Below are 26,279 nucleotides of genomic sequence, written 5' to 3' on the forward strand. Positions count from 1 at the left end.
TTGGTCATTAAACAAGTTAATTTTATTATTTATCAGTAAAAACTATAACTTATAGTTTTTATTTTTAGTTGGTGTTCAAATTTGTTATGTATGACTTAAAATATTTAGTAAAGCATTTTATAACCTGTAATATAAATGTAAGTACTTGAACACTAAAGTAATGTATTGTATATTGTAAATATATTTCCAAATGAAAATGGTGACACAATATTATTATCCTTAAGTTAATTATATAAACAATTCATTTTAGAAGAATAATGAATAAGTAGAGAAAATTAATAAGATAACAAATAATTTATAATACATAATACTTATAACATTTAAAATAATGTACAAAATAAGAAGATAAAAACAAGGTTATTTTTAAACACAGTTATTAATATAAAACATTAAATAATAATAACAGCAAATTAACAATACCAAATATAAAAAAAAATTATTGTGCTACAAATCCTAATATCCCTCTACTTATAATTATTATATCTTAATAGTATAATCAAAAGTATTGCACTAAATATTTTGTAAAAAAAAATATATATGTACATATATAAATAAATAAGTATAAAATAAACACAACGCTTTTGTTCCTGGTAGTAATTTTAAATTAAGTTACTTCTTTATAGCTAAAATACAATATAACAAAACAAAAAATCATAGTTAACATTTTTAAATCATGTTGAAAAAAAATATTATAATAATTTCCGCTTTTGTAGTACATTATACAGGGTCATTTGTTTATTTAATAACAACGATTAAATTCAATTAAAAGGTAAACACTTTATTCAAACACTTTTAAACTAAGTGTTAAAAGTGAAAATAAACAATAAATTACATAAAACATTGAAAACAAACAATTTCTAGTAGAATTTTTTATCGATACTATGAAACATGGTTATATAATACTTGTAATATTGTTATTTTGATACACCTTAGTTGTAAACAAAACACAATTAATTTTGATCAAAATACTGATTAATAGTGTTGTCAGGTTAAATTAAAATTGATGATCATAGATTTGAGCACATTTATTTGGATGTACATACAACACATTTTATTTGTGCGCCAACACTTTGTTGTACAACCATGAAACATAAAAAAATTAACAAAGAAAACAATTGATGTTAGAACTAAAACTATAATACTAATTATTTTTGCTCATCGTGTTACTGTCAGGTAACTCTTTTTTGTTAAAAACATTATTATTGGATTGATTTTAGGTAAAGTATTAGTTTGATTACAATTTACCCTGTGATAAGCTCAGTTAAATATCAATGACAATAATAAAATAATACTGATAATTAAGTTTTCAACGATTACAACAGTAATCATTAATGGATTTAGAAGTTCTTGTGTTGAATGGTAGAGACTGTGGACTGTCTGATGATATTCCTTTGGATTTAGCTTGCTATAGAAAAATTAAAAATTAAAATAATTAAACAATAAAATAAATCATTTCATTATATAATTAAGTTGAGCAATAAATTTAAGATTAAGAACAAAGTGATAAATGTTTTAATTTTAAACTAAGTCTTTTAAGGTGGGAAAGTGAATTTAGCTGGTCCCATTTGGAGGTAAAAATTTAAAATTCCCAAAAGTTTTCAAAAGGGCTGGAAAAAATAAAAAAACATTACGGAAGTACGGAATTTTTACTCAAAATTTGTATTTGATAAAATCAATTTTTAGTTTTTAGTGCAACTCTAAAAAAGTTATTGTAAATACATTTAATGAATACATTTAATATTCATTGAATTTTTATATTAGCATTTTCTATACATCAATTTTCAAAATATTTTGACTCATGTAATAGGCATTTGAAATTTTCAATTTTTATTAGATTTTTTCTAAAATGTGTGTAGATGAAAAATGTATGCTTGGTCAAAAAACTTGAAAATGTAATACAAAGTTTATCATAAGTTATTGTAGGAGAAAATCAAAAAATCTAATGTACAGCAGAGAATTACCTACTTTCCTATTTATTTTTAAGTTGTAATATTCACTAATCGTACTCACTAGACATGAAAAACTAATATAAAAATACTGTAGAGGTGATTCTTATATCAAAGGACACACATTATTTTACTTAATGAACTGATATGCAATAATCAACAAAATATAATTAGGTGTTTGATTTTGGTATCATATACATATAATTTATTGACATTTTAAACCATGTGCATCATGTACACACTATAAACAAAAATGCAAATGTTTGTTTAAATGCAATATAATAAACATAACTCAAGGCTGAACGTAGAACTAATAAGTCATCCTTACAAATGGTTTGTACTTAATTAAATTGAATGGGCCCGTCAAAAATGTATTAACTATTGACTTGTTGATTAATTTAAGTATTTAAGAATTGTTTATTAATTTGACACTGCCATTACATTTTAAGCATACTCATATTTTGATGAATTATTATAATATACAAATTTTTCCTCATAATTAAATTATATAATATACTCTTTTCTCATACCTTTTGATAATTTGTCACAACCATATTAGAATTTGAAAATCAAGATGGTACTAAAAGAAGTATTGAAGGATGAATGGATTCAGAATTGTTTATAATATCCTTTGATTTTAATTGTCACGGATCACATAAGAATCTAAGATATGTCAGGTATAGGTTTTACAATGATATATTTTGTTTACTTTATTGGATACCTACTAAAATTCCTTTGCATATGTCATAGATAATATGTTTGTATACTTATTAGTTATTGCCATATAATAATTAAAATTCACTAATGTGGTTTGTAAATTGTTGCATTTCAATTTATTTTTTAGTTTATCGAATGTCAGAATTATAAGCATATGCAGTTTTAACAGGGAATATCAAAGGAACTGCTACAGATACAGTATTAGTATTCTAATTCCACTAAGACTGAAATAGTAAAGAATCATAATAATTATTAAATATTATACATAATTTTAGTTAAGTTTTAAATACATAAAAGTTATACATTTTATTTTATAGTTATTAGTATATTACAATAATTTACTCAATAAATTATATTAAACTAATTAATGTTTTAATATGGCAAAATATTCACATTATTACTTTTAGCAGTTAAGAAGTATATTAATGATATTAAAGGATGTACATAATATATTTTTTACCTCCATTAATTCTGAAGCAATTTGAACAAATAATTTTTCTACATTGTCTGCTTGTTTTGCTGATGTTTCTAAATAGCGCATATCATGTCTTTGAGCAAAATCTTGACCCACATGAGAAGGAATTTCACGGTCTTCTTTGTCTATTTTGTTACCTAGTATATTGGTATTAGTTACGAATAAATCATCTCCTACTAATTGAATTTTGTTACCTAGTATATTAAAGTATAAAATTAAACTTAAAATATAGTTCATTAATCATTTAGAAAAAATGTAATATTTACCAACTAAAACCCTTAGTACTCTGTTATTTGCATATTCATCAATCTCGCGAAGCCAATCATTAAGGCAATCAAATGTTGGCTGGGATGTTATATCATAAATTAATATTAAAGCATGTGCAGATCGGTAATAACTTTGAGTAATTGAACGGAATCTTTCTTGTCCTGCAGTGTCCCAAATTTGGAGCTAATAAAAAAAAATAGCATATATATAGGTGTAATAAATTATAATTAGGCCATGATCTCATTCATTTTGAGCAGATTCTGGATGTAAACCACATATAAAATATAAAAAAACTGCAGGTTTATCAATTACCATAGTTCTATTTCCTGCACAATAATTTAAGCAGTTTAATTAATACAAATTATGTGTATTTTTTGGATTAGTATTAATAAAAAATTGTCTACTTATGTCTAATTGTATAAATTGGTCATTGGGTTTTAGAAATGTATGACAAAAAATGTATATTTATCATATTATATGAATAAAATTACCCAATATTTTTTATTCCGTCCTCCTATGTAAAAAGAAATAAGCATTTTAAATTATCATGTAACTAACTTCAATGCTTTTTTATGAACATCAAAACATAAATTTAGCCTTTTGTAGCAAACAAGACATGAAGGTCATCTTTGATAAAGCTATAGTACTTTATTGTAAATACTCCTTATATTAATTAAAAAATAAAAATAATTGTTTGTCACACTAACAGGTAAGACTCTATGAGTCATTAAGTAGTAATATTAGAAATCAACAAGTTTCCTATAAAGTTTTAATTTATTTCAATCTCATATATTTTTATATTAAAAGAGTGAAATAGTTATTCTGTTTGGACGGTTGGTATTTTTCTAGTATTAAGAATACTTATTAGAAAAAACAATTATATATATTATTTAATAGCTTAAAGCGAAAAGTACACATGTCATATTATGTGATCTATCAACTTTGCATGCCATATATATTATACTCTATACATTTTTCTATACTATTTTAATACATTCATAAATTATTATCATTGCATTATCAATTAGTTTATGCTCAGTCCTTGATAATGATAAACGTATGCATAATATATATTTGCTGTTGCTCGTTAGGTTGGGTAATATAATGGATATTTGTTCGAAATAAGTTATATAGATTTATTATATTAAAGTAATTGTAATAATCAAACTTATGTTAAATTTACTTTTGAGTTATTACTATGTTACTGCTGATACAGCATTGTGAGTAAGCAATGTGTGGTAGTGAAGTGAAAATAACTTGGCCTAACCTAAGAATAGTCCAAATGAGATCTAACTGGTAAATGAAATCAAACTCAACACTTTTGATGCCACAAACGGGATTGTTAAGGTGTGCAGATATCATACAACATGATCAATCATTTTTGGTAGACAGCATATCACACTTATACTAACTGTGTTAAGTGCATTGAGCAATTTTAATAATTAAGATAGGTTAATATAAGGTTAATTTGGGTACAATACTTCCTAAGTTCACTATGTTTAAATAAATCAATTTTTTTCTTAGTTATAAGTCTCTTATTATATAACATAAATACACAATTTACAAAAGGCACACATACAAATTATATAGTTGTGATAAATGTATTAAATCCATAACTATGTAGAATATACTAATAAATTACTTTGACTTTTTCATTGTCTATTTCAATTGTTTTTATCATAAAATCCACTCCTATTGTTGCACCTTGACCCGGAGGGAACATTCCCTAAACATAAACAGATAACATCACACATTTTAATATATCCAGTTTGGTTTTAATCAAAACATTTTTGACAATAAAATATGGATGAAAATTAGAAATTAGAAACAGAATAATTGTATAAGTAATATTTTAAATCAACTGAAACAATAGAATATTTGACTTATTTAAGATTGTGTTCCATCTTTAGAAATGAATGTTAAGAGTAATTATTTTAAATTATAAGGTGATTATTCAACACCATAAATTGCTCTCGATTTTTTGGTTTTAATTTAAAGTTCTTTAATCAGAAATTTAAGCTTATATAGTAGAAACAAATAACAGGTAAACAATAGCTTTAAATTTCAACAAAGAATAAAACAAGTTGACTGAAATACGAGATGAATGTAATTATAATGTTGTCAAAATGCTATAATCATTTCAATAGAGCATACATACCTGCGTAAATCGACGGACCAAACAAGTTTTGCCGACACCAGCATTACCAACAAGTACTACTTTAAATAAGAATTTATAGTCTTCCATTTCACAAAATACTAATGAACTAAGAAAATATAATAAATTATTATTAATAGTTTTTTACTTCAATGAGAGACACCAAACATTCCGTTCGATCTACAATTATATAGCAAACATCAGATATTTACATTATGGGATTTCTGAGAATCGTGAAGTTTATTACTCTTGTTTGATCATCGTATCGAGTATTCTAGTGCACGTTAACGTAACGTAATACGTAAAACGGAAATAGGAACAACGGTATCACTAATTAGTCATAAACATGGTTCAAACAATGGAAATTGTAGGTAAAATAGGTAAATGGTTTTTTTTTATTATTACATGAATATATAATTTATTATGTGTGCGTTTATGATGTTCGTGCGGGCGTGTGTATGTGCTCATATTCACGTAAATGCGTAATATTTATACAGGTATTATCATATATAAAATATATATATATATACATTTAATCTTATAACAATAATAATCATTAACTACGTGTTGATAAGAACACGTAAATTGATAAAAAGCGAACATGACAATAATGCGTTATCGCTTGTAAACTCCCACGCAAACGCGACCGACCCAACTATATACACATGGGCATTAAAACAATAAACATAATATTACTTTATAATATTATATATTATATTAATATTTATTAACAGCCAAACATGTTATATTCTATCACGGTGTACAGCAATTTTTTTTGGGGGATTATGTTTCGTTTTTGGCCCCTAACCACCATCATGACCATCATGTCCTACAATTGAAAGTCGAATTTCGAAATCCCAATCACACATTACGGTATTTAGCATTGTATTATGTTTAGGACGGGACAGTGGATAATGTGGGCCGGAAGGTTGGTAACACTTCAGGACTCCTCGAACAGATGGGATGGGATCGGTTCTCTAGAGTTCAGTGCATCCTACTCAATGGAAAAAAGTATGCAAATGTGCGCGTGCGTGAGTGTGTACGTTAGATTGTCGGGCGTCCGCCATCTTGTGCAATTTATTCATCTATACGATTATTGAATCATTCTGCTTCGCAATTCGGGCAGATGCGCTCGGCGTAATAACGTTGCACGACTCGTCAAAAATTTTATGTTCAAGTTAACTAATCGTTACATTGAATATATTATTCACATATTATAGTTGTAACTTATTGTTTCGTCTCCTACCCTTTCGAGCAGCAGGCGTTGGATATGAGAGGCAATCGCCACAACCACTGACACGTTCAAACTTCAAAGACCTGGCGGACCCACGGCACATCACCCGATCGCCGTGTCATCGCATTCCGGTGAGTGGATTCATAATTATTATTACATTTCCGCGTGTTCGACAACATATGGTAAAACATTTAGTATCCCAAATGCTAATATTTTGGGTACTGGACTTTGTCATCATCAGAAAACAGCTTATGTGCAGCGGCCATGATGTGTGTGCCGTATTTATTTCATCCTCGACCTCGCCGAGGTTCCTTATGTAGAATACCGTTGTTCCGCATGTTTTCCGACTGCTTTTACGAAAAATAAGCCAGTTTCTACGGCCATTAGCTCGTTAATGCCGTCTTTTGTTGTACGTTTTTGCCGAATGTCGAAACATCCAACGTACACGATCGCGCGAGCATTTAAGAGATAAGGCTAAATTTTTCAACTGTGTAGTTAGTCTTTATATACTTAATTATGTTTGATTTTTATTTATTTTCTTTACTTACTCTTTTTCATGAAGAAGTTTAATTAGGTTAAATTATTGAAACCATATTAAAAGTCACCATCTGTTGTCTCCTCGGTTTAAGTAATTTTATTGAATAGTTATTCTTTTTGCTGAAATGTCGACAACCATATAATCAATATTCTAAGCATTATGCGTTTTCTTTAATCATAGAGGATCCCTTAACCATATGAGTTAATGCACAATCTACAAATGTATATCCTTAAACCTAACCACAGAATCGTATCTTTCAAGATTAACTATTTTTAGGTAGTTAAAGATTCCTCAGCATAATATGGACCATGTATTAGAGATATTTTATAATTTATTGTCATTTATATTGAAGTAAACAATTTTTTTTGAAAATTTATTAATGTTGGTAGGTTATTATTTATGTGTATGCATGAAAATAAAAATAATTCAACATATTTTTTAAGGTACCTACCTTATATTTATTTAATTTACTGTACCCATAATTTTCCCTAGCTTAGATATTATAATTCAGCTTTTTTTTATAGATATTTGAATGTACTTTTCGTGGTTTTATTATCACTTAATAATTACATAATATTATGCCAGGGAAAACATTGTTCTAACTAAATTGGTATAGCTAAAATTATTAAAATATTTATTTAAAGAAATTAATCATTATACTTTATTGAGCTCAAACTAAATTTTACTTTTTTTCAATACTTGTAAATAACATTTGCTTTGAAAACTAACACTTTTTATTCTTGGTTCAATTTTTATTTAGGTAATTTAAATCGATTCCATTGGTTTGATCTTATTTATGTAAGTTTCAATCAAATAATATATTGTGTTTATTATAATGTATTAGGTAGGTATCTTGAAATATTCTGTAGAGCTAGGCCAATATAATTTTTTTTCAGATATCTAATTTGTTATTTTGTTAGCTCTATGAACTTATATCAAAAAACCTGATATCTGATACATTAAAACATCTTACATTTCTAGAACAGTGATTAATTCTTAATAAATATTCTTTTAGTCAATTGCCTGACAGACTATCTAACACAATTATAACTTACACCTATTAAGTAGGTAAATAATAATTAATAATACATAGGTGATTTTATCAATACCAATAAATGACACTTATTTATAGTAATTGTTATACTTAAAATTTTTAATTTTTACTACAAACTAAAATCATTGTCTTTACTATAATATTAATATTGTGACACTATTACCTATTTATCAATTCAAATCATAACTGTGATTAACAATATTGTACGACACAGAGTTACACTGCCTTGTATTTACCTAATGGTTTCTAGTAAATATATAAATAGTAGGTATCTATTATTTTTAAAGAAATTGTTGACTTCAATATTGGTATTATCCTAACCTATTTTTTTTACTAGCGATTCATATTTTAAATTATTGCAGTAAACTCCCAATCATCCACAGAATAGGGTATCATGGCAACCAGAAATAATCAAAGTCCGAGGTTAATACGCAAATGCAAATTGAAACAAAAATGCTATTATTAAATTTTTAAAACCTATTAGGTACTAGTTAGGTAAAATTAATTGGTATTTAAAGAAAATTAGATAAGTTGTATTTTTATTTAAATCTAGGTACAATTTCATTTTTTATGGCATATAAATCTATTTATTAAAAATAATTTGCCTTCAATGGTAAAGTCTTAGTTATGTCAACTAATGGCTAGTAATCAAGATTTCAGAAATATTTCAAACACCTTAATTTTTGAGCATCATATTTATTTTGAATTATGTCTTTCTTATATATTACAGTAAATTTTTTTTTCTGATATATGTTTTGAAATTAAATAATTTCACAAACTCAACAATTGCATGAATAATGAAAATTAATATGTGATATAAACCCCAAATTAGTTACAATTTATTTATTCTGTGGTATTTTTAATTTTTACTGATATAAATTGGTGAAACTTAATTAGAATAATGTAAAAAAATAATTTCTGCTGTAAGAACTGTACAATTTGTGACTTGTAGAAAAGACAAAAGTATGCCTAATTACCTAAGTGTTTTTAATTTTATTAATATTTTCTTATAAATTAAAATCTAGATATAACCTATAGAATGTTTTCAATATATTTTTCTATTTGATTTTGACAATCTAATAAATAGTTTTATGCAAAGTGAAACAAAATTATTTTTCTTTGGGTACTGTAGGTTCATTAAATATTTATTTATGTATCAATTGAATTCAGTATATTTTTATTCAAAGATATAAACAGTTTTAGAAATGTATTGTGTACCAAAACATGAAATTCAATATATAAACTATCGCTAAAAATTGTTTTTAATAATTTTCTTTAACTGTAGGTAATGTAATATCTGGTGTTCATATTACTTAAAATTATATATTTATATCTATTTTTTTTTTTTGACATATTTATTTAATTTGTGAAATCTGTATAAAAATATTTACAATAAGCACAATGAAGGGATACATAATACGTCATCGGTCATGATTGACTTGATTGAAGAAGTTAATAACACTTCATGGCGGGATAGTAGTAGTTAGTTGATTAGTAGGTCACGTCACCCAGCTATGCTTTAAACGTCGGCCAGGGCAGGGTCGCCCAGAATTGTTCAAAAAGATAGGTTTTGGATGAGAGGGTTTCGGTGATTTGAAAATTTAAGGTGGAAACGTTTATAAAGGGTCTTAGCAACGTTTTAAACTGTCAGAATAAGGAGGTCTCTGTGAATAGTATCATTTGATGCATAAAAAGAACCTTTTGTTATTTGCTGGAGGCATTTAAGTCGAAATGTTTGGATTCGGTTTATGTTAGAGTCTTTGACTGATCTCTAGAATTGGATTTAATAGGACCAGATAGGTTTGAGGAGTATCTTATACATAAGGATTTTATTATGTAGAGTGACATGTTTGAACATGTTGGACATGTTGTGACAAGGAGGAGGCGAAGCTGTCTTTGATGATATTGAGTACTAGTCGCTTGTTTCATATGTGCATAGCTCACGTGAGTTGGCGATCTAGGTAACGGACATTTTGATCGGTCGGGAGAGGTCAGTTATTAAGTGTGGAAAAATTATATTTAAACATTTTTTTTCGACTGAGATAATGAGTTATTTAAAATATAATCATCTGGTATGGCCGTTGAACAATTTAGTTTCCATGAAATATGTTCATTTTATTGAATAACAGAAAAATAAAGTATTATCTCATGATAAAATTGTATGTATTAATGTATTCTATTATAAAATATCAAACTCAATAACTAATCTAAATAATTGAATAAATATTAAATTAAAGTAACTCCAATTACTTATATTATAAGTCAGTTTACAAATGGTAGGTACTGATATTAAAAAAATAAATCATCAACATCCCAATAGGTATTTAATATTTACCTGTATTGCTATTATATTATATGCTTCTGAGATTTAAAATAATAACCATACATTTATCGTTAAATTCCTTATCCATAGAATCTCTTTATATCTGGTTCTGTTGTTGATATACACAACAATAAATATATTTGATATCTATACAGTTTGACATCTGCAATAGAGTTTCTTTGTATTAATATATATTGTGTTTAAATAATGATATTTACCTGTTACTCTCATTAAAATATTTAAGTAAGTACCTAATCGTAATTTAAAACATGAAAACATGTAAAATCAATTTTATATATTTACTCTATATCTATGTCATAATCTGTTGATTATTTTGTAATAAATATGTATAGAATATGTCTTATAAACAAAGTATCTTGAACATTATTATTAATTGCTCGACAAATTTACTATTATTTACTCGCATGTCAATAACGCAAAAGCGAAAATCAATTACTGTTTATGTAACTATTGAGCTGTTGTTTTAAACTGAGCAAAATTAATTTGGGTTTTTCATTAGGTATGCGTTATTACTTATTACATTTTATTTTATTACCTTTGTAGGTTGTGTTATTTATCAAATGATTTAAAATTGAGAACTACATAAATAGGTTGTCTAACTCCCAATTTTTATGTTTATTACTTTTGAGATAACGGCTAATGTATATATTATATATTTATGTTTTAGTGGTGGAAGTATTGAAACTTGACATCTGAACTAAACAAAATCTACAATGACTGCCAAGGAAAAAGAAGTAGCAGAAGAATATTGTAATGCGTTAGCCGACCTCAACATCAATAGCAAGCCTTTGATAAACATGTTGACAATGCTGGCTGAAGAGAACTCAGCTTATGCGCCAATCATTGTACAGTGTATTGAAAGACAACTGCATAAGGTTTTTAAACTTTATAATAGTAATGAATATTTTAATGTCATAACAGAGGGATATTCACCACATTGTGAACCCAAATTGTTTGCTTTTAAATATATTGATCCTACCTAATATAATTTTAATGTAATGTTACTGGAAATTTTTACTTGTAGTAGTATATCTAATATCTACATTAATGAATACTGATTGCATACATGGCGTATTTTGGATAATGACAGTGCTGAAATCCCTCTGGCTATGATGACATATATTTAGTTAAAGTACAAATATATGTGAATATTTACAATATTTAAACAACATGAAATAAAAATATATGATGTGACTAAATATGGTTTACGTCCTTTTTGGTCCTCTTTTTTTTTCTTTTTTTCTTTTTATTTAATATTTGGCAAGTATTTTTTGAAAAGCTCAATAAGAATATGAAAATAAATGGTTTACTTTTAAAATAATAGGTGTATTAGCAAACGTGTATTGTAAATGAAACAAAATTATAATACTAGTGTTGTATTTAATATAATTTATTTGAAAGTGTAAATAAAATCTAAAATTTGATTAATAATGTTTCTTTAACATTTTCTTTACTTCTATGACACCTATACTCAATATGTAACATATTGGTAAAAACACAAAATTTTATTAAGTTGAAAGGATAAACATTTTTCCAAAAAATGCTTTATCTTCTTCGTGTTGGGAGATAATCATGAGCTCCAGAAGACTTCAAGTTTAACCACTTCAAAGATGTACAGAAAATAATGAATCTGTCATTTATGTGAATCTGGTTGAATGAGATGATAACATTTAAAATTAGAAGTTAAACCTTTATGTTATTTACTTAAATTAGTAATAAAACATAAAGGTAGGTATCGAACAGTGATCATAACTAATTTTGATTGCGGATATATTGTATTCTTTTGGTGCAGATAAAATTAAACACCTCAGTGTGTTTCAATCAATGGGTTTAATTGTATTCCTGAAGCTAGTGGTTTAGTTAATACAAATATTGAAATTTGGTTGGTACAGCGAAAAAAAACTAATTAATGCAGATTGGTCACTGATAAATACATAGGATAGTTCGAAAAATAAAGTTGTGCTATAGGTTTCAGAGTATTTAAATGATTTTTACCTTGGATGTCAATTTTTTTAATGTGACATTATATAATATTATTTAGAATTTGCTTCAACAAGTGTTTTTTTTTGTGTTCATACATCAAATTTTTTTTTAAATATTAATCCATTTTCATTATTAAAAACATAAATTGTAATTTCTAAATAATGTTTTAATTAGTAAAAGAAACCTAACTATTGGGTATTATGAATTTTGTAACTTCCAAACATTTATGAATTCTACCTTATAGATATAACTTTTATCAAGTGAATACTTAATTTTATTTTCAAAATATATTCTAACATTGAAGTAAATATTAGATATGCGGTTAATAAACTCTGGAAGTTTTTACTACCTAATTTATAATATAGATATTAAAATGCCACTACTTACTATAGGTCATAGTTAACGGTAACAATTTTTGGTTAAGACCTGTACAAGTCTTGCTAAATATGACAAATATACTTTATTCTTTCTAATACAGTAGGAAATGTATGTATATATTAAGTATATCCAATTTATAGTTATTATTTATAAAATATTATTAACAGATATCTTAAAAAAAATAACTTAAGTATATTAGTAATTTGTTGTTGCCTATAAATTAAATATCACATACAGTTACGATTACTTTTGGTTGAGTTCGTCAGAAGAATTATTTTATCTGAATATTGAAATTGAAACATACTTTATCAATCTTTATTGTATATAAATGGTCATGTTGTGCATGTAAAAAATTAAAACTTAATTACTTTAAAATAAATGACTATGTATACATTGTAATCTACAATATTTATTTTGTATTGTAATTGTGTAATTTAACAAAACCAATCTATATGTATCGTTTGTGTATTGGCAGGTTGTGTTCAGCACTAATACAAAAATAATTTTTATCTTATGATTAGTTAAAAGAGTATAATATGTTTTAATAAGCTTCAGAATATTTACAATTACTTTAAATTGTAATATTGTTAAAATATATTTTCTAAAACTTATAATTTTTTTTTATGTCAAACAATTTATACAAGAATTATCATCAAATATAAATTAAAAATTTATCTACAGGATGAATTTACATTATTATTACCTACCTCAATTAAAATAAAAATTCAAAAAAATTCTTCTGTTTATGTATCAACCATAATTATGTTAATAAAATTTATAGTATTTCCTCCTTGTACGATACAAATTGTATAATCCCTAGAACTCAATTTTATCAAAATATTTAAAGTTTCTGAGTAAACAATTTAATTATACTTAATATGAGTATGTTCATGAACTATGAATATTATAATGAAACTAAAAATAATTTTATAAATATCACATTAAAAAAATCGTTGTTACCTATATTTTATACTTGATAAATATCAAGTCCCTTAGTCTTAAATATAATATGTATCATGTGTATTGATTTTTAAAATAAAAATAATTATTTTACTATAAACTATTATACCAAAAAAGCTGTAAACAAAAATTTGTACTTTGCTATACAATCATATTTTATTTTGAAAAATGTTATTAATACAATAAATAATACTCATATTATTTTTTAATGTAATAATTAAGTAGGAGTATTATTAATCAAACTATATTTTATTTTAAAAACCTAAGAATTTTATACAATTTATATTCTTCTTATTGACACAAATATTATTTGTATATTTCATTTTATTCTTTGAATAAATTAAACAGTATTAATATTGAAATCTTCATTGTTAAACTATCCCATACATATATTAGTACAATCGTAAATATGTTTAGTATGTTAGTTTGATATAACCAATGAATTTCAATTATATCATTCATTTTCAACTGTCATATTTGTATTTATTATATATACATACATTTATTTTAATGTTACTGTATTTGAGTGAGTTCTTGAGTTTTCTTAATATAAGTCATGTGAAGACCTAGATATGCCAGTTGGTTTAATCAATTTTAATCATATAGCTTGAACAATAATAAGAAATCGTCTTGGCTTATCCAATTAATGTAATCCCGCTTGTGATTAGCCATATATAAAATCAAAAAAATACATTCATTTTTGTTTTTATTTATTCATTCAATTATGAAAAACAGTAGCATAAATTATATTTCCTAATTTATCATTTTCTTTGGTACCTTATTTAAATTGATATAATGATCTAAATCTTGGTGTTTAAAATTTATTTGAAATTAGTTAGGAAGATAATATTACTGTATATTGTAGTTATAGTTCTTAGTTTATTGTAATCTATCTTTGTTATATATTAATGTATATACAAAAAAAAGAAAAACAATAACTATAACAATCTTTAAACATATGATCAAAATTAATAATAACAAGTGTTATATTAATTGAGATCAAAGTGGTTGTCTTTATCTGCACGTAATGGAGAATTCTTGAAGATACTCTGGAGGAGTGTGGAGGACCGCAAGGATGAAACCATATCCAGGTTTGTTTTTAAACTTACGTTTAATATTAATTATATTCAGGTGCAAGCCGACAGCAAGTTACCAGTACTTTACTTAATTGACTCGGTCATGAAAAACATTGGGCAGCCATATACACCACTTTTCATTCAAAATATCGAGAAACTTTTTGCTAGCACTTTCATTAAAGTAAATATTATATTTTATTTTATTAACTTTCTAAGTGAAATGTTTTCTATATAATCTCTTTTGTCTTAGGTTGATGAAAAAACTAGAGGAAATATGTACAAATTGCGCTCTACGTGGAATGATGTTGTAACACCTACTAAACTTCATGCACTTGATGTAATGATTCATTCAATTGATAAAAATTGGCCTCTAAGTGCTGCTCCACCAAACATTCATGTTAATCCAAAATTTCTAAATAATGTATATAATAATTTTTTATTTTTATTGCCTTGTTTACATGGTGTGCATTACAATTAATTTTTATTATCTGAAATATCCAAAGCTATTTTTATCTCATTTGATAATTTTGATATTTCAGTTAATCGGAATTTGAAAGTATAACTGCTTGAAAGTTATCCATACAATTGTACACCATGTAAACCTGGTTCAACATAATATTGTCCCAGTTGTAAACATGTCTTAGTTTTTCAGGTTAATCATACTGAGACACCGAAACCTGTACAACCAATTATACACAACGATATAGAAGAAGATATGTCTTTGCGGGAAAAATTCATTAAGAAACAAAAAGAATTACTTGAATTACAGCAAAAAAAATTGGAACTGGAATTATTGCAAACCAAAAATCAAATAGAAATTCAAAAAAAAAGATCAATGAACAAGATAAATCTATCAAAAGTAAATTTATTTTATATTCATTTTAAAACTATTATTAATTAAAAAAAAAATTTATAGAATGCTTTTAACGCAAGTACATCTTCAACTGTGAGTGTTTCAACTTCAACTGAAGAAATATATGCAAAAATCCAGTCATCTGAAAATTCTCGAAGAATAACTGAGAATTCAGTTAAAATGGTTGATGTATCTTCCGTCAGTTCTGAGTCACCATCAATGCCAATTAAAGTTATTGTTTCACCTTCTAAAAAATTCCAACCAACATCTTTGCCTGCAGTACAATAGTTTAATAAAAATCCTTCACAACCATTTGTATCTCAGCAACACAATTCAGACATGGTAATTATAAATTAGCTATTAAATAAATATCATAAATAAATAAATATGCATTTCTTATTACAGGTTGTTTCCAGTCCATTTTTCAATGTAAACCAACAAATTGCCAAAATCAACCCAGTCAGTACACAATTATTACAAACTCTAAACCGCGATCCACGTTTAAGAAAAGTCGAAAATGCTGTAAAGCCATCACCATCAGTTACCAATGATGTTAAACAACCAATTCTCAAAAATAAAGATGATAAAAAACTTGAAAAGCCCAAAAGAGACAGTGGTAAACATAGGGAATCATCAAAAAGAAAAGAAAGAAGTCCAAGCTGTTCCCCTTCTAAAAAAGAACTCCCAAGAAAGACCCATAAAAAAACTGACCGCAAAGAAAGAAGCTTAAAAGATGAAAAATATCACAAAAGAAGAGATGAAAAAAAAATTATTAAAGAAGTGGACTTAAAGAAAAAAAATGTATTATCAAGTGTAAAAAATGATCAAGATGAAACAGTGACTATAAAAGAGGCAATATTGCCAAAAATTAAAGAAAAGTTATTTAAGGATGAACCTAAAAATGATGTTAATCTTCCTAGTCATGAAAGTATTGAAATAAATGCTTCTAAAGACGACAATTTAGTTACTGAAGTAATTAATGAAATTGATATGAACAATTCTGAAAACATTATTTCTGAATTAGAAAAAACTGATTCTCTGGAAGATTCTGATTCTTTAAAACGTCTTCGTATTTACATGCAAACAATGAAGAAATCACCTGACCCATCAACTGCTGCTCTGCCACCATTAGAAATGAAAAATGACTCAGACATCCATGCTGTAAAATCCAATCAAAGTAAGATTAAAATGTCTGATAAATTATATTTTATCATAAATTTATCTGTTGGTGATTTGTTGTTATTTTTAAATAAACTGGAAACATTTCTTCGCCATAATAAAATGAAAACAATTTCACCTTTCCAGAAAGTCCTATCATCTTGTATATGAATGGTTTTATTGTCCATCAGCCAACATTTTGGCGGATATTGTTATTCTTTATTTATTACAATATATATTTATACAAATTAAGACATAGCGTTTCTTCATGCATCGAAGACTAACATTTTTAAATATAACAGCTTAATGGCTGTAATATGCGACAAACAAAATATGTTTTTACCTACCAATAAATGTATATTAATGGTATTAAATACTTTTTATCTGCATACAGACATGAATTAAATTTTAAAATTAATCAACCAAACTGATGAAATTCTAAACATTGTATTTTAAAGTAATAATAAGTAATTTAAAATGTAAATTGTTTATAATAAATGTATAGTGTATATATTTTGAGTGGGACAATAACAATATTACCTATTACTTTTATCAAAGTGTGAATTTTTTTTAGAGGGCTTACATTCTTAGTGGCTACTTATATTTTATTCTAAAGTTAATATATTGCTACCAATGTCTGAAAATGAGATTTAAAAAGTACTGAAATAAGTTTAACAAATGTTAAAATTATAAAAGTAAAATATTATTTTTTGCAAATTTATTATAAATTTGTTAAATATTGTTTTTGGAGAAAATATTATTGAGGTTTAGATAAAATGCTTCAAATGTCATTTTTTGTATTTGACTCTAAGTTAATCGTAGTTTATGAAAATAAACATATTCTCATAATCTTTTATAAACAAAAAAAAAAAAAAAAATGGAAATAAGCAATTAAAAAATGAACAAGTGAATGGATGAATATTTTTTAGAATGTGGTTTCTGACTATAATCACTAAAATTTAATATGACAACAGTTAACTAACATAATCATGTATGGGATCAACTACCTACGAAGAGTATTTTTTATTTGTTATTATTATATCTATAACTTCCTAAACCAGACTGAGTGCAAAGGTACATATTTGAACTTTTATGAAAATTAAAGGTATTCTTGCAGACACTATTATCAAACAACAAAATGACATTGACCTAAGAATTAAAGTCCCAACTGTGAAGAGGACCTCCGATTCAATCAAAACTGATGATATAGAACCCGCAGCAAAAAAGAGCAAATCTGAAATCATTGATGAGTAAGTTCCTTTATTTTTTTATAACTAAAGTAATAATATCAATCACCAAAATAATTGTTATGTTTAAAAATTATACAATTTTCATATTTGTTTTAAAAAAAAACAGCTTAGAATTTATATTTTTCATAAATAGTTAGATGGAATTAAATGGCACTTATTTTTATTTATATAGTATATTATATTTAATTATTAAGAGGATGTCAGCTCAATATTTGTTTTTTCGTTCAGAATCATACGCAATATAGATATGACACTCACTTAAATTTGTTTTTATGATTTTTGAGTAAGCTTAGAGTAAAATCACGTATAACAAAACTTTTTGAGGGTATGATTTTGGTTTTATATTTTATTATTGTTTGACTTAGTATTCATCTAACAAAACAAAAAATTGTAAATTTAAATCGGTTTTGAGACAATATTTAGATGAATTGATATGATCGATTTCGTAATAGATGATATTACTTTAAGATAACTCAAAAACATTTTAAAAAATGATTCTATGTAAGTGCGTTTTGTATATTATATTGCACTTGGGCCAGAGAGAGAGAAAACAAACTGTGCTCTGACATCCTCTTAATCATAAAATTGTACTCAGAATATTTTTATAACCTTATGTTTTGCATACACCGGAAGTCAAAAATTTATATTAGACAAAGTGTAAGATATAAATTAAATTAATTTCAAAATATGCAGATCATTTAAAAAATTATGATGATGGAACTTTGCTGATGAAATTCCTATGGACATTTTATAAAAGTTAACAAAATGCCCTAACATACTTTAGATACAGATCATTTATTTAAATTTAATTATGTATTATTTCGATTGATTTAGAATTATTTTAATGTAATGAAAATCATTTATTATTTTAAAAAATAATCAATTTGTGTAAATATATATTTTCTAGATTTTAATTATGTTACTAAATAGAAAATATATATAAAATGATTTTTTAAACATGCTCACCCTATTAGATTCTGAGGAGTAATGAATGTATTGATTTTACATTGATTGTTTTTTTTCTTTTTGTCTGGCATCACCTTTTGGGATAGCAAGAAGTGTTTTGATTTTCTTCAACAGTATCTTTATGGTGGGAAAGTGAGTCTAGTTGGTTCTTTGAAGAGACTAATGTAAAACATTCCCAATAGTTTTCAAATATGACAGGAAAAACAAATAAAAACTTAAGAAAAAATTAGAATTATCATGGAAAACCGGTTTTCGACGAAATCGATTTTGTCTTGATGTAACTCTAAAAACAAGTACCGTGGACTCATGCAATTTTTGCTGACTGGTTAAACTATTTATTTGCATGTAGAAATGTTGAATATTATTAGTTTTTTTAAACTAATGTTGTTAAAAAAATGTTCGCTCTGTCAAAAAACTCGAAAATGTGATACAAAGTTCCTTGTAAGTTGTTGTAGTGAAAAATCACTAAAACTTGCAAATTAATTTAAGTTAGATATTCATAAAAAAATTCTTTTTATATCTAAAATTTTCAAATTTTATACAAGATTCCTTATAAGTTTGTCTAACTATAAAAAAAAATAAAATATTTTACATTGGATGTTTACTCGTCGGTTTCCATATTTTGTTTCATTCAAAAACGATTAACTGTAGATTTACAACATATGTTTATTTTATCAATTCATATACTTAATAAAATTTTCAAAATAGTTTTATTTGTTTTCAATTTTTTATAGTTTGCTTCCATAAATGTCACAAAAAAATTTATTTGTTGGGTGGAAAGCTTGAAAATTTAATACAAGTCTTCTGATATAGTTTTATATCATCAATTACATGAAACCCGCTTGTAACCTATTGTATAGGAGAGCGCATCCACTCATCCCCTTTTCATGTTAAAAATATACATTTGAATATTCTGATTTTTGGAATTGTTGTACAAGATGGTTTTCTAAAGTACTTGGATTTTTCACAATATTTATGGAGTACTCTGTGGCAATACCAACATTAGTTTTCTAAATGAGCTTACATTTTGTAATGCAACTTGTAAATCAGAGGTTTTTTCTGATAATGTTGACATATTGTAATTGAAATCTGAACAAAAAATTTCTTAGTTCTTCTTTAAATACTAAGGAAAATAGGCTATTAAATACTTAATAAATGGATACAAGATAGGTTATTATATTTAAGTATACAATAAAAAATATTTGTTAATAATTACTACTTAGTCAATTATTCAGTTTTAAATATAGCAAAATGCTTATGGATAAACTTTGTACCAAATAATATTATATGTATATATATTTTTTTTAATGTATCCCTTTAATAGATTATTATCCTTACTATTTAATGCAGAGTAACTCAGAAACTTTTTGTTCAAATTTGAGTATGATACATCAATATTTCTAAAAAAACATCTAATTCATATTCTGTATTAAGACATGTAGATTCTCATTTGAAGAAGAAAAGTTTCTATCATTATAATACTCCTTAAATAGTTAAATGATGTAAAAATATTGTCTTTAACTAGACTTAGAAATTTCAAAGTATCAGAATTTGAATATATGTATAATTTAAACACAATAAAGACATAATTCAAAAGGGTTTTATTACATAATATTATGTATATGTGTATATTTTGTGTAAATGTGTATATTTGTTATAGCATTTGTATTTTAATATTGACAAACATCTACAAATGTACTGCACCCACTAATTTTTATTTTTAATACAATCATTTTTTAATTTATTAGTAAGTCTTCGTTTTTAAAATAAAACATTTATTTTGGTTCTAATAGAAATTGTTCTGTGTATGTGAATATTTTGTTTTGGCAGTTAATGTCCTTCAATGCAGTTTCTTTGTATATTCTTAGTATAAACAAATTAATACTCTGTATATTGTGTATTTAAAATCTTATCTACAAGTTATTGTCAGATAGTGGATTTGATAAAATTAGATGGAAAATTGGAAAGCCATTAGTTCTGGATTTTATTTTAACTATAAATATAGATGTATACAGAAATCTTATCTTGTTTATCAGATATGCCATACATTTGTACTAAATAATAATATATATGAGTTGGTTACTATGTTTTCAAAAACTTTAATTTCTGTTTTAATTTTAAATGAGTTGTGTCATCATATATAGTTATTAATGATACATTTCTGTGAACTTATAATGTTTATGTATGCTTTAACTAGTTTTATATTGATTTTCATTTCAATAAAAATAATTTTCAGACTCTTTGGTGCAGAAGATGTGGATTTACGAACATTATCTGCTCCCCCTATTGTACCCACACCACCACCTCCGCCACAAATATCTGAAAAACCAAATCCTGAGGTTGGTAAATCTTGGGCAAAATATAAGGAAATCAAACCAGATACATTTAAAACACCATACAAGTCTCCTACCAAAAAAATTCCTTGTGAGTTGAATGAAAAATTAATAGAAAATAATGATACAATGGACGTAGATATGAGAGCTAAACCTACACAAAACAATAAAAGCCATATTCTAAGACAAGCTGAAGAAGCTTTAAACGCTGGAAGCATATCTTTTGATGAATATAAAAAAATTATGTGTCAGGTAAGAATAATACAATTTTGATAGAATTTTATTAATGAATTTTAAATTAGTGAATTAATGAATTTGTATGGATTTATAGAATTTTGAATTAATTATTATTTTTTATTTTAATATTTAAGGTTATTGAAATGACGGAAGTTGAAAAATTAGAAGAAGTCAATAATACAGAAGATACTAATACTAAGTTAAAAGAGTACATTATTCCAAAAATTACTCTACCTGTTATTGGAAATGGTACTGATTTAAAACCTACCTTAGTGGATACAGCAACTATTATTGAAAAACCTGTCGACGAAAACAGTCCTGGGCTTGGCTCTTGGAACGTAGTTAACAAAAAACCAAGTGATGTCAGCGGAAGTGATAGCGACTGTTCTTCAAAAAGTTGTTCCACTGGTTCAGATGAATCAAAAAAAATTAACAAGAAATCAGATTCTGAGGATCGAACAGTGTATAAAAGGCGTAAAACAACATTCAAACGCAATGAAAAGGAAAATTCTAAAACTCGTACGTGGAGAAATAATAAAAGTTGGAATTCAAGACCAGAGAATGGGTCTAGATTCCCTCCAAATAGAATTGAACCTTGGTCTAGAGGCCCTCGTCCAAATTATTCTCATTCGACAAGATCTCTTGTTCCACCGCCCATGTATGAAGTGCCTAGACCAACTGCTCCGTTTGCATCTTCTTCGCCTGATTGGACAGTTCCTGTTATTCCTCCTTCAGATCCTGTAATATTGGATATGATTGCTCATGATGCTACAAAAACTATCAGTATTGATGGTGTATCAAGAGAAGTACGATTTTATGGTCCAACAGCAATTACTTTTGTATCTTGGGACGATCCTAGAGAGATATACTTCCAAGGAACTCCAAAAAATGTTATATTTGATGATCTTTTTCCAGTTTTATGTCATTTCAATAGTCCTGATAGAGAATTTTTATTAGATGGTCAACCTCATAGAGTACGGTTAGGTGCACCAACTCGAGAACTTTATTTAGATGGCAATTTCTATGAATGTTTTTTTGGAGGCTCTCCAATCTTTACAGACCTTGGTGGTGTTAAAAGATCTGTTAAACTTGAAGGTCCTCCTCCTTCAGTTAATATAGGCAACACAAAGCGATCAGATTTAGTTGCTGGTCGTATAGCCATTATTATTGATAACTCGTACACTGTACCTGTCTATTTAGATGCTAAACCACAGCGTATTGATGTGGGTAACACAGCACTTATTTTCCGTTTTATTGATGGTTTGATGAGAGCTATGATTAATGACCAACCGTTTAAAGTCAACTATAATGGACCACCACAAGCAATTATTGTAAGAGGCAATAAACATTACTTAAGATTCACAGGATTACCACCAAACATTAGACCAGGTTATGCTGCTATTTCTCAAATGATGGGTGTGGTACTAACTGAAGATTCTTCTACTGAATCTTTACCTCCAATACCTGCTCCACCAATGCCATCAAATTTCACTGGTTTTGAAATGACTACATTAACACCAAATGAAGATATTAACCAGCTTCCTACTCAGTCATTCTCTTCTTCGTATTCTTTAGCACCAAGTAAATCTAAACTCAAATAAATATTTAAAACCATTGTGTAATTAATTTGTTTCATAATTTTGCAGCTACCGCAACGCTACCTCTACTTTCTAATGTTGTTCAGAAATTGGAATCTGTTACAAGTACATATGTACCACCACCAGTAACTGCACCTACAATACCTCCTGTCTTACCTAGTGATATGGATATTAATGAGTTATTTAAGAAGTTAGTGGATAGTGGAATTGTACCTAAGGACAAACCAAAAGAAGTTGTCCAATCAAAACTAAAAAAGAAAGAGAAAGAGGCAGAAAATTTAACGATAAAACCTGTTGATTTTTCAGATCCTTCGTCTTTAAAACAGTTAGTATTACAATTTTTTTTAATAACTTTATTTTGTTATAAATATATTGTCTTATTTCAGAAAACAACCAGGATTAATTCACAACTTATATACAGGAATTCAGTGCAGTTCTTGTGGTATTCGTTTTACTGCAGAGTTTACCATTAAGTAAAGTAGTCATTTAGATTGGCATTTTAGGCAAAATAGACGTGAAAAAATGGCAAGCAAAACGGTCCAATCTAGAAAATGGTATTATGATACTAGTGACTGGTGTAAATATGAAGAACAAGAAGATGAAACCACTAGAGGTAATTGATGATTTGATACATATTCAAGATTTTTCATAAAAAATCACATTTCTAAAATAAAAAAATGAGCAGTTTAAGAGTTGATCCATTTTAATAATTAAATTATGGTTGATAATTAATAATTTCAATAATGAATGAAATATTGGTATTTATCAATTGTTTTTATGTTTAATTTAACATGCCCCTTGCATTATTGTTTGTTGATCTTATCAACAATGTATTTAATATTGTATCGTTGATTAATTCAGTGGTTCTGACCTTTTTTTTCACACCCTAACATATACTTACAATTATCTAAGCATTGAAATCATTGCGAACAAAGCGTATTATGATTATTTATGAATACCATTAAAGCTAAAAAAAATCTGTGACACCATTATAATACTACATGAAATTGCTGGTAGAGAAACTCAGGATCAGTTTACGTATTTGTTGTATTAGTTTCATTATTTGTGAATTTTCTATACTTTAAAAGAAAATTATACACTTAAAATATGTTTGTACATATAATTACTGTAGTACTTTCATTCTAAGCACAAGTACCTAATTTGATTAATTTTTAGATTGAACATTTTTTTTCCTTATATTCTTAATTCATTATTAAAATTCACATAACATTTTTTACCACTTTTAGCTGCAAGTTGGTTTGATATACAAGCAGAAAAAGGTGCTAAAGAAGATGAAAAATTAGAAGAAGAGAATGTTCCTTGTGTTCCAGCTGGTGAAAATAGTGAACTAGCTGCCTGTTATTTGTGTCATGATCAGTTTGAACAATTTTATAATGAAAAAGATGAAGAGTGGCAATTGAAGAATTGTGTGGAAAAGGATAAACGACTGTATCATCCTATGTGCCATGATGATATGATTGTAAGTTAAATATATTATTTCTTATTTAGTAATTATATTTAAAATTGCCTTTTTTTTTAGAAAACTCGAGAGGAAAAAATTCGTAAGAGAAATCGAGCTATTGAGGAAGCTAAGAAATTGGAAAGTCAAAGAATAGAAATTAAAGAAGAACAATTGGAATTAAAATTGGAAGAAGATATAAAAATCAAATATGAAGAAAAAGAAGAAATACAATTGAAAGATGAAGAAAAGCTTTTAACTGAGAAAGATTCATTAATAAAGAGAGAAATATTGATAAAAAAAGAACCAATTGACATTAAAGAAGTAATTTCAGAAAAAGAAGCAGTTATAGACAAGGAAACTGTTACAAAGACTGCTACAGTTATGAAAATAGAAACAGAAACAGTTATGGAAACAGAAACAGTTAAGGAAATAGAAGCAGTTGTAGCAACAGAAACAGTAACATTTAAGGAAACGGAAACTATTAAGGAAGCAGAATCGATTAAACTAAGAGTAAATGAAGAGCAAATTACAGATGAAAATTTAATTCAAACTTCTATTCAAGAATCAGAGACTGAAGAAAGTATGAAATCAAAGAACTATGAAGATTTGGAAATTCCTGACACTATGGAGATAATTCAAGTGACTGAAGTTTTATCACCTAAATTAGTAGATGAACCCATTGTTGAAAATATTAACAGTTTGTCTTCCCCTCCAATCACTCAAGAAATTGTACCTGAAGAAATTAAACCAAAATCTCCATCCCCTGTTTCTACAATGACATGTTCTATTGATGGAAATACTAACACTGAATGGAATGTGCCAGTTGCTCCCGCAATGGGGACAATCAAGATAAACATCAGTCAAAAAATTACACCTGTTGTAAAATCAAACGTCGCCTCTGAAAACACAACCATTGAACCACAATCACCTCCAGATTTCACACAGACATTCGGGGAAATTGATCCTGATCAACCACCACCGCCAGGGCTTGAAATGGAAACTGTAGTGGCTCCTAAAATACAAAGAGAAATGAAACCGAGACTGATGCTTAATGCAAAAAAACTTAAGGAATATCCAATAGTAAATAAAGGTAAAGAAATGTCAGGATTATGTTCAATTATGTAAAATATATGTGGCCTATGTTGTGAATAAATTAACCTATAATATTATAATATTTGAAATGTATATAATATATACCTGTTTAAATGTTGTAAATGTATGTGCTTAAAGTGTGATAATATTATTTATATATTTATAAATATATATAAAGTACATTTTTATTTGTATATTATAAT

The 26,279-nt window shown here is 26.5% G+C and overlaps 2 protein-coding genes across 2 annotated transcripts; one reads left to right on the plus strand and one right to left on the minus strand.

Moving 5' to 3' along the window:
* Nucleotides 1–1,178: 1,178 nt before the first annotated feature.
* Nucleotides 1,179–6,040, minus strand: LOC111032503 (ras-related protein Rab-30). Its single transcript, XM_022312877.1, has 6 exons — nt 5,773–6,040; nt 5,564–5,669; nt 5,048–5,131; nt 3,405–3,588; nt 3,124–3,275; nt 1,179–1,405 (listed from the first exon to the last, which is right to left on the minus strand). The coding sequence occupies exons 2-6, from the start codon at nt 5,648–5,650 to the stop codon at nt 1,307–1,309; spliced, it is 606 nt and encodes a 201-aa protein (XP_022168569.1). The 5' UTR covers nt 5,651–5,669; nt 5,773–6,040; the 3' UTR covers nt 1,179–1,306.
* Nucleotides 6,041–6,554: 514 nt separating this feature from the next.
* LOC111032502 lies at nt 6,555–26,205 on the plus strand. The gene is given in 14 exon segments (XM_022312876.1): nt 6,555–6,925; nt 11,398–11,605; nt 15,183–15,308; nt 15,378–15,548; nt 15,780–15,986; nt 16,044–16,322; nt 16,386–17,157; nt 18,244–18,388; nt 21,591–21,939; nt 22,059–23,505; nt 23,571–23,847; nt 23,909–24,135; nt 24,770–25,002; nt 25,063–26,205. Coding segments are annotated over 13 exon segments (5,442 nt in total). The 5' UTR covers nt 6,555–6,925; nt 11,398–11,443; the 3' UTR covers nt 26,110–26,205.
* Nucleotides 26,206–26,279: the final 74 nt, after the last annotated feature.

The sequence above is a fragment of the Myzus persicae genome, unplaced genomic scaffold (genome assembly GCF_001856785.1).
Source record: "Myzus persicae strain clone G006 unplaced genomic scaffold, MPER_G0061.0, whole genome shotgun sequence".
In the NCBI taxonomy this organism is placed as follows: Eukaryota; Metazoa; Arthropoda; class Insecta; order Hemiptera; family Aphididae; genus Myzus; species Myzus persicae.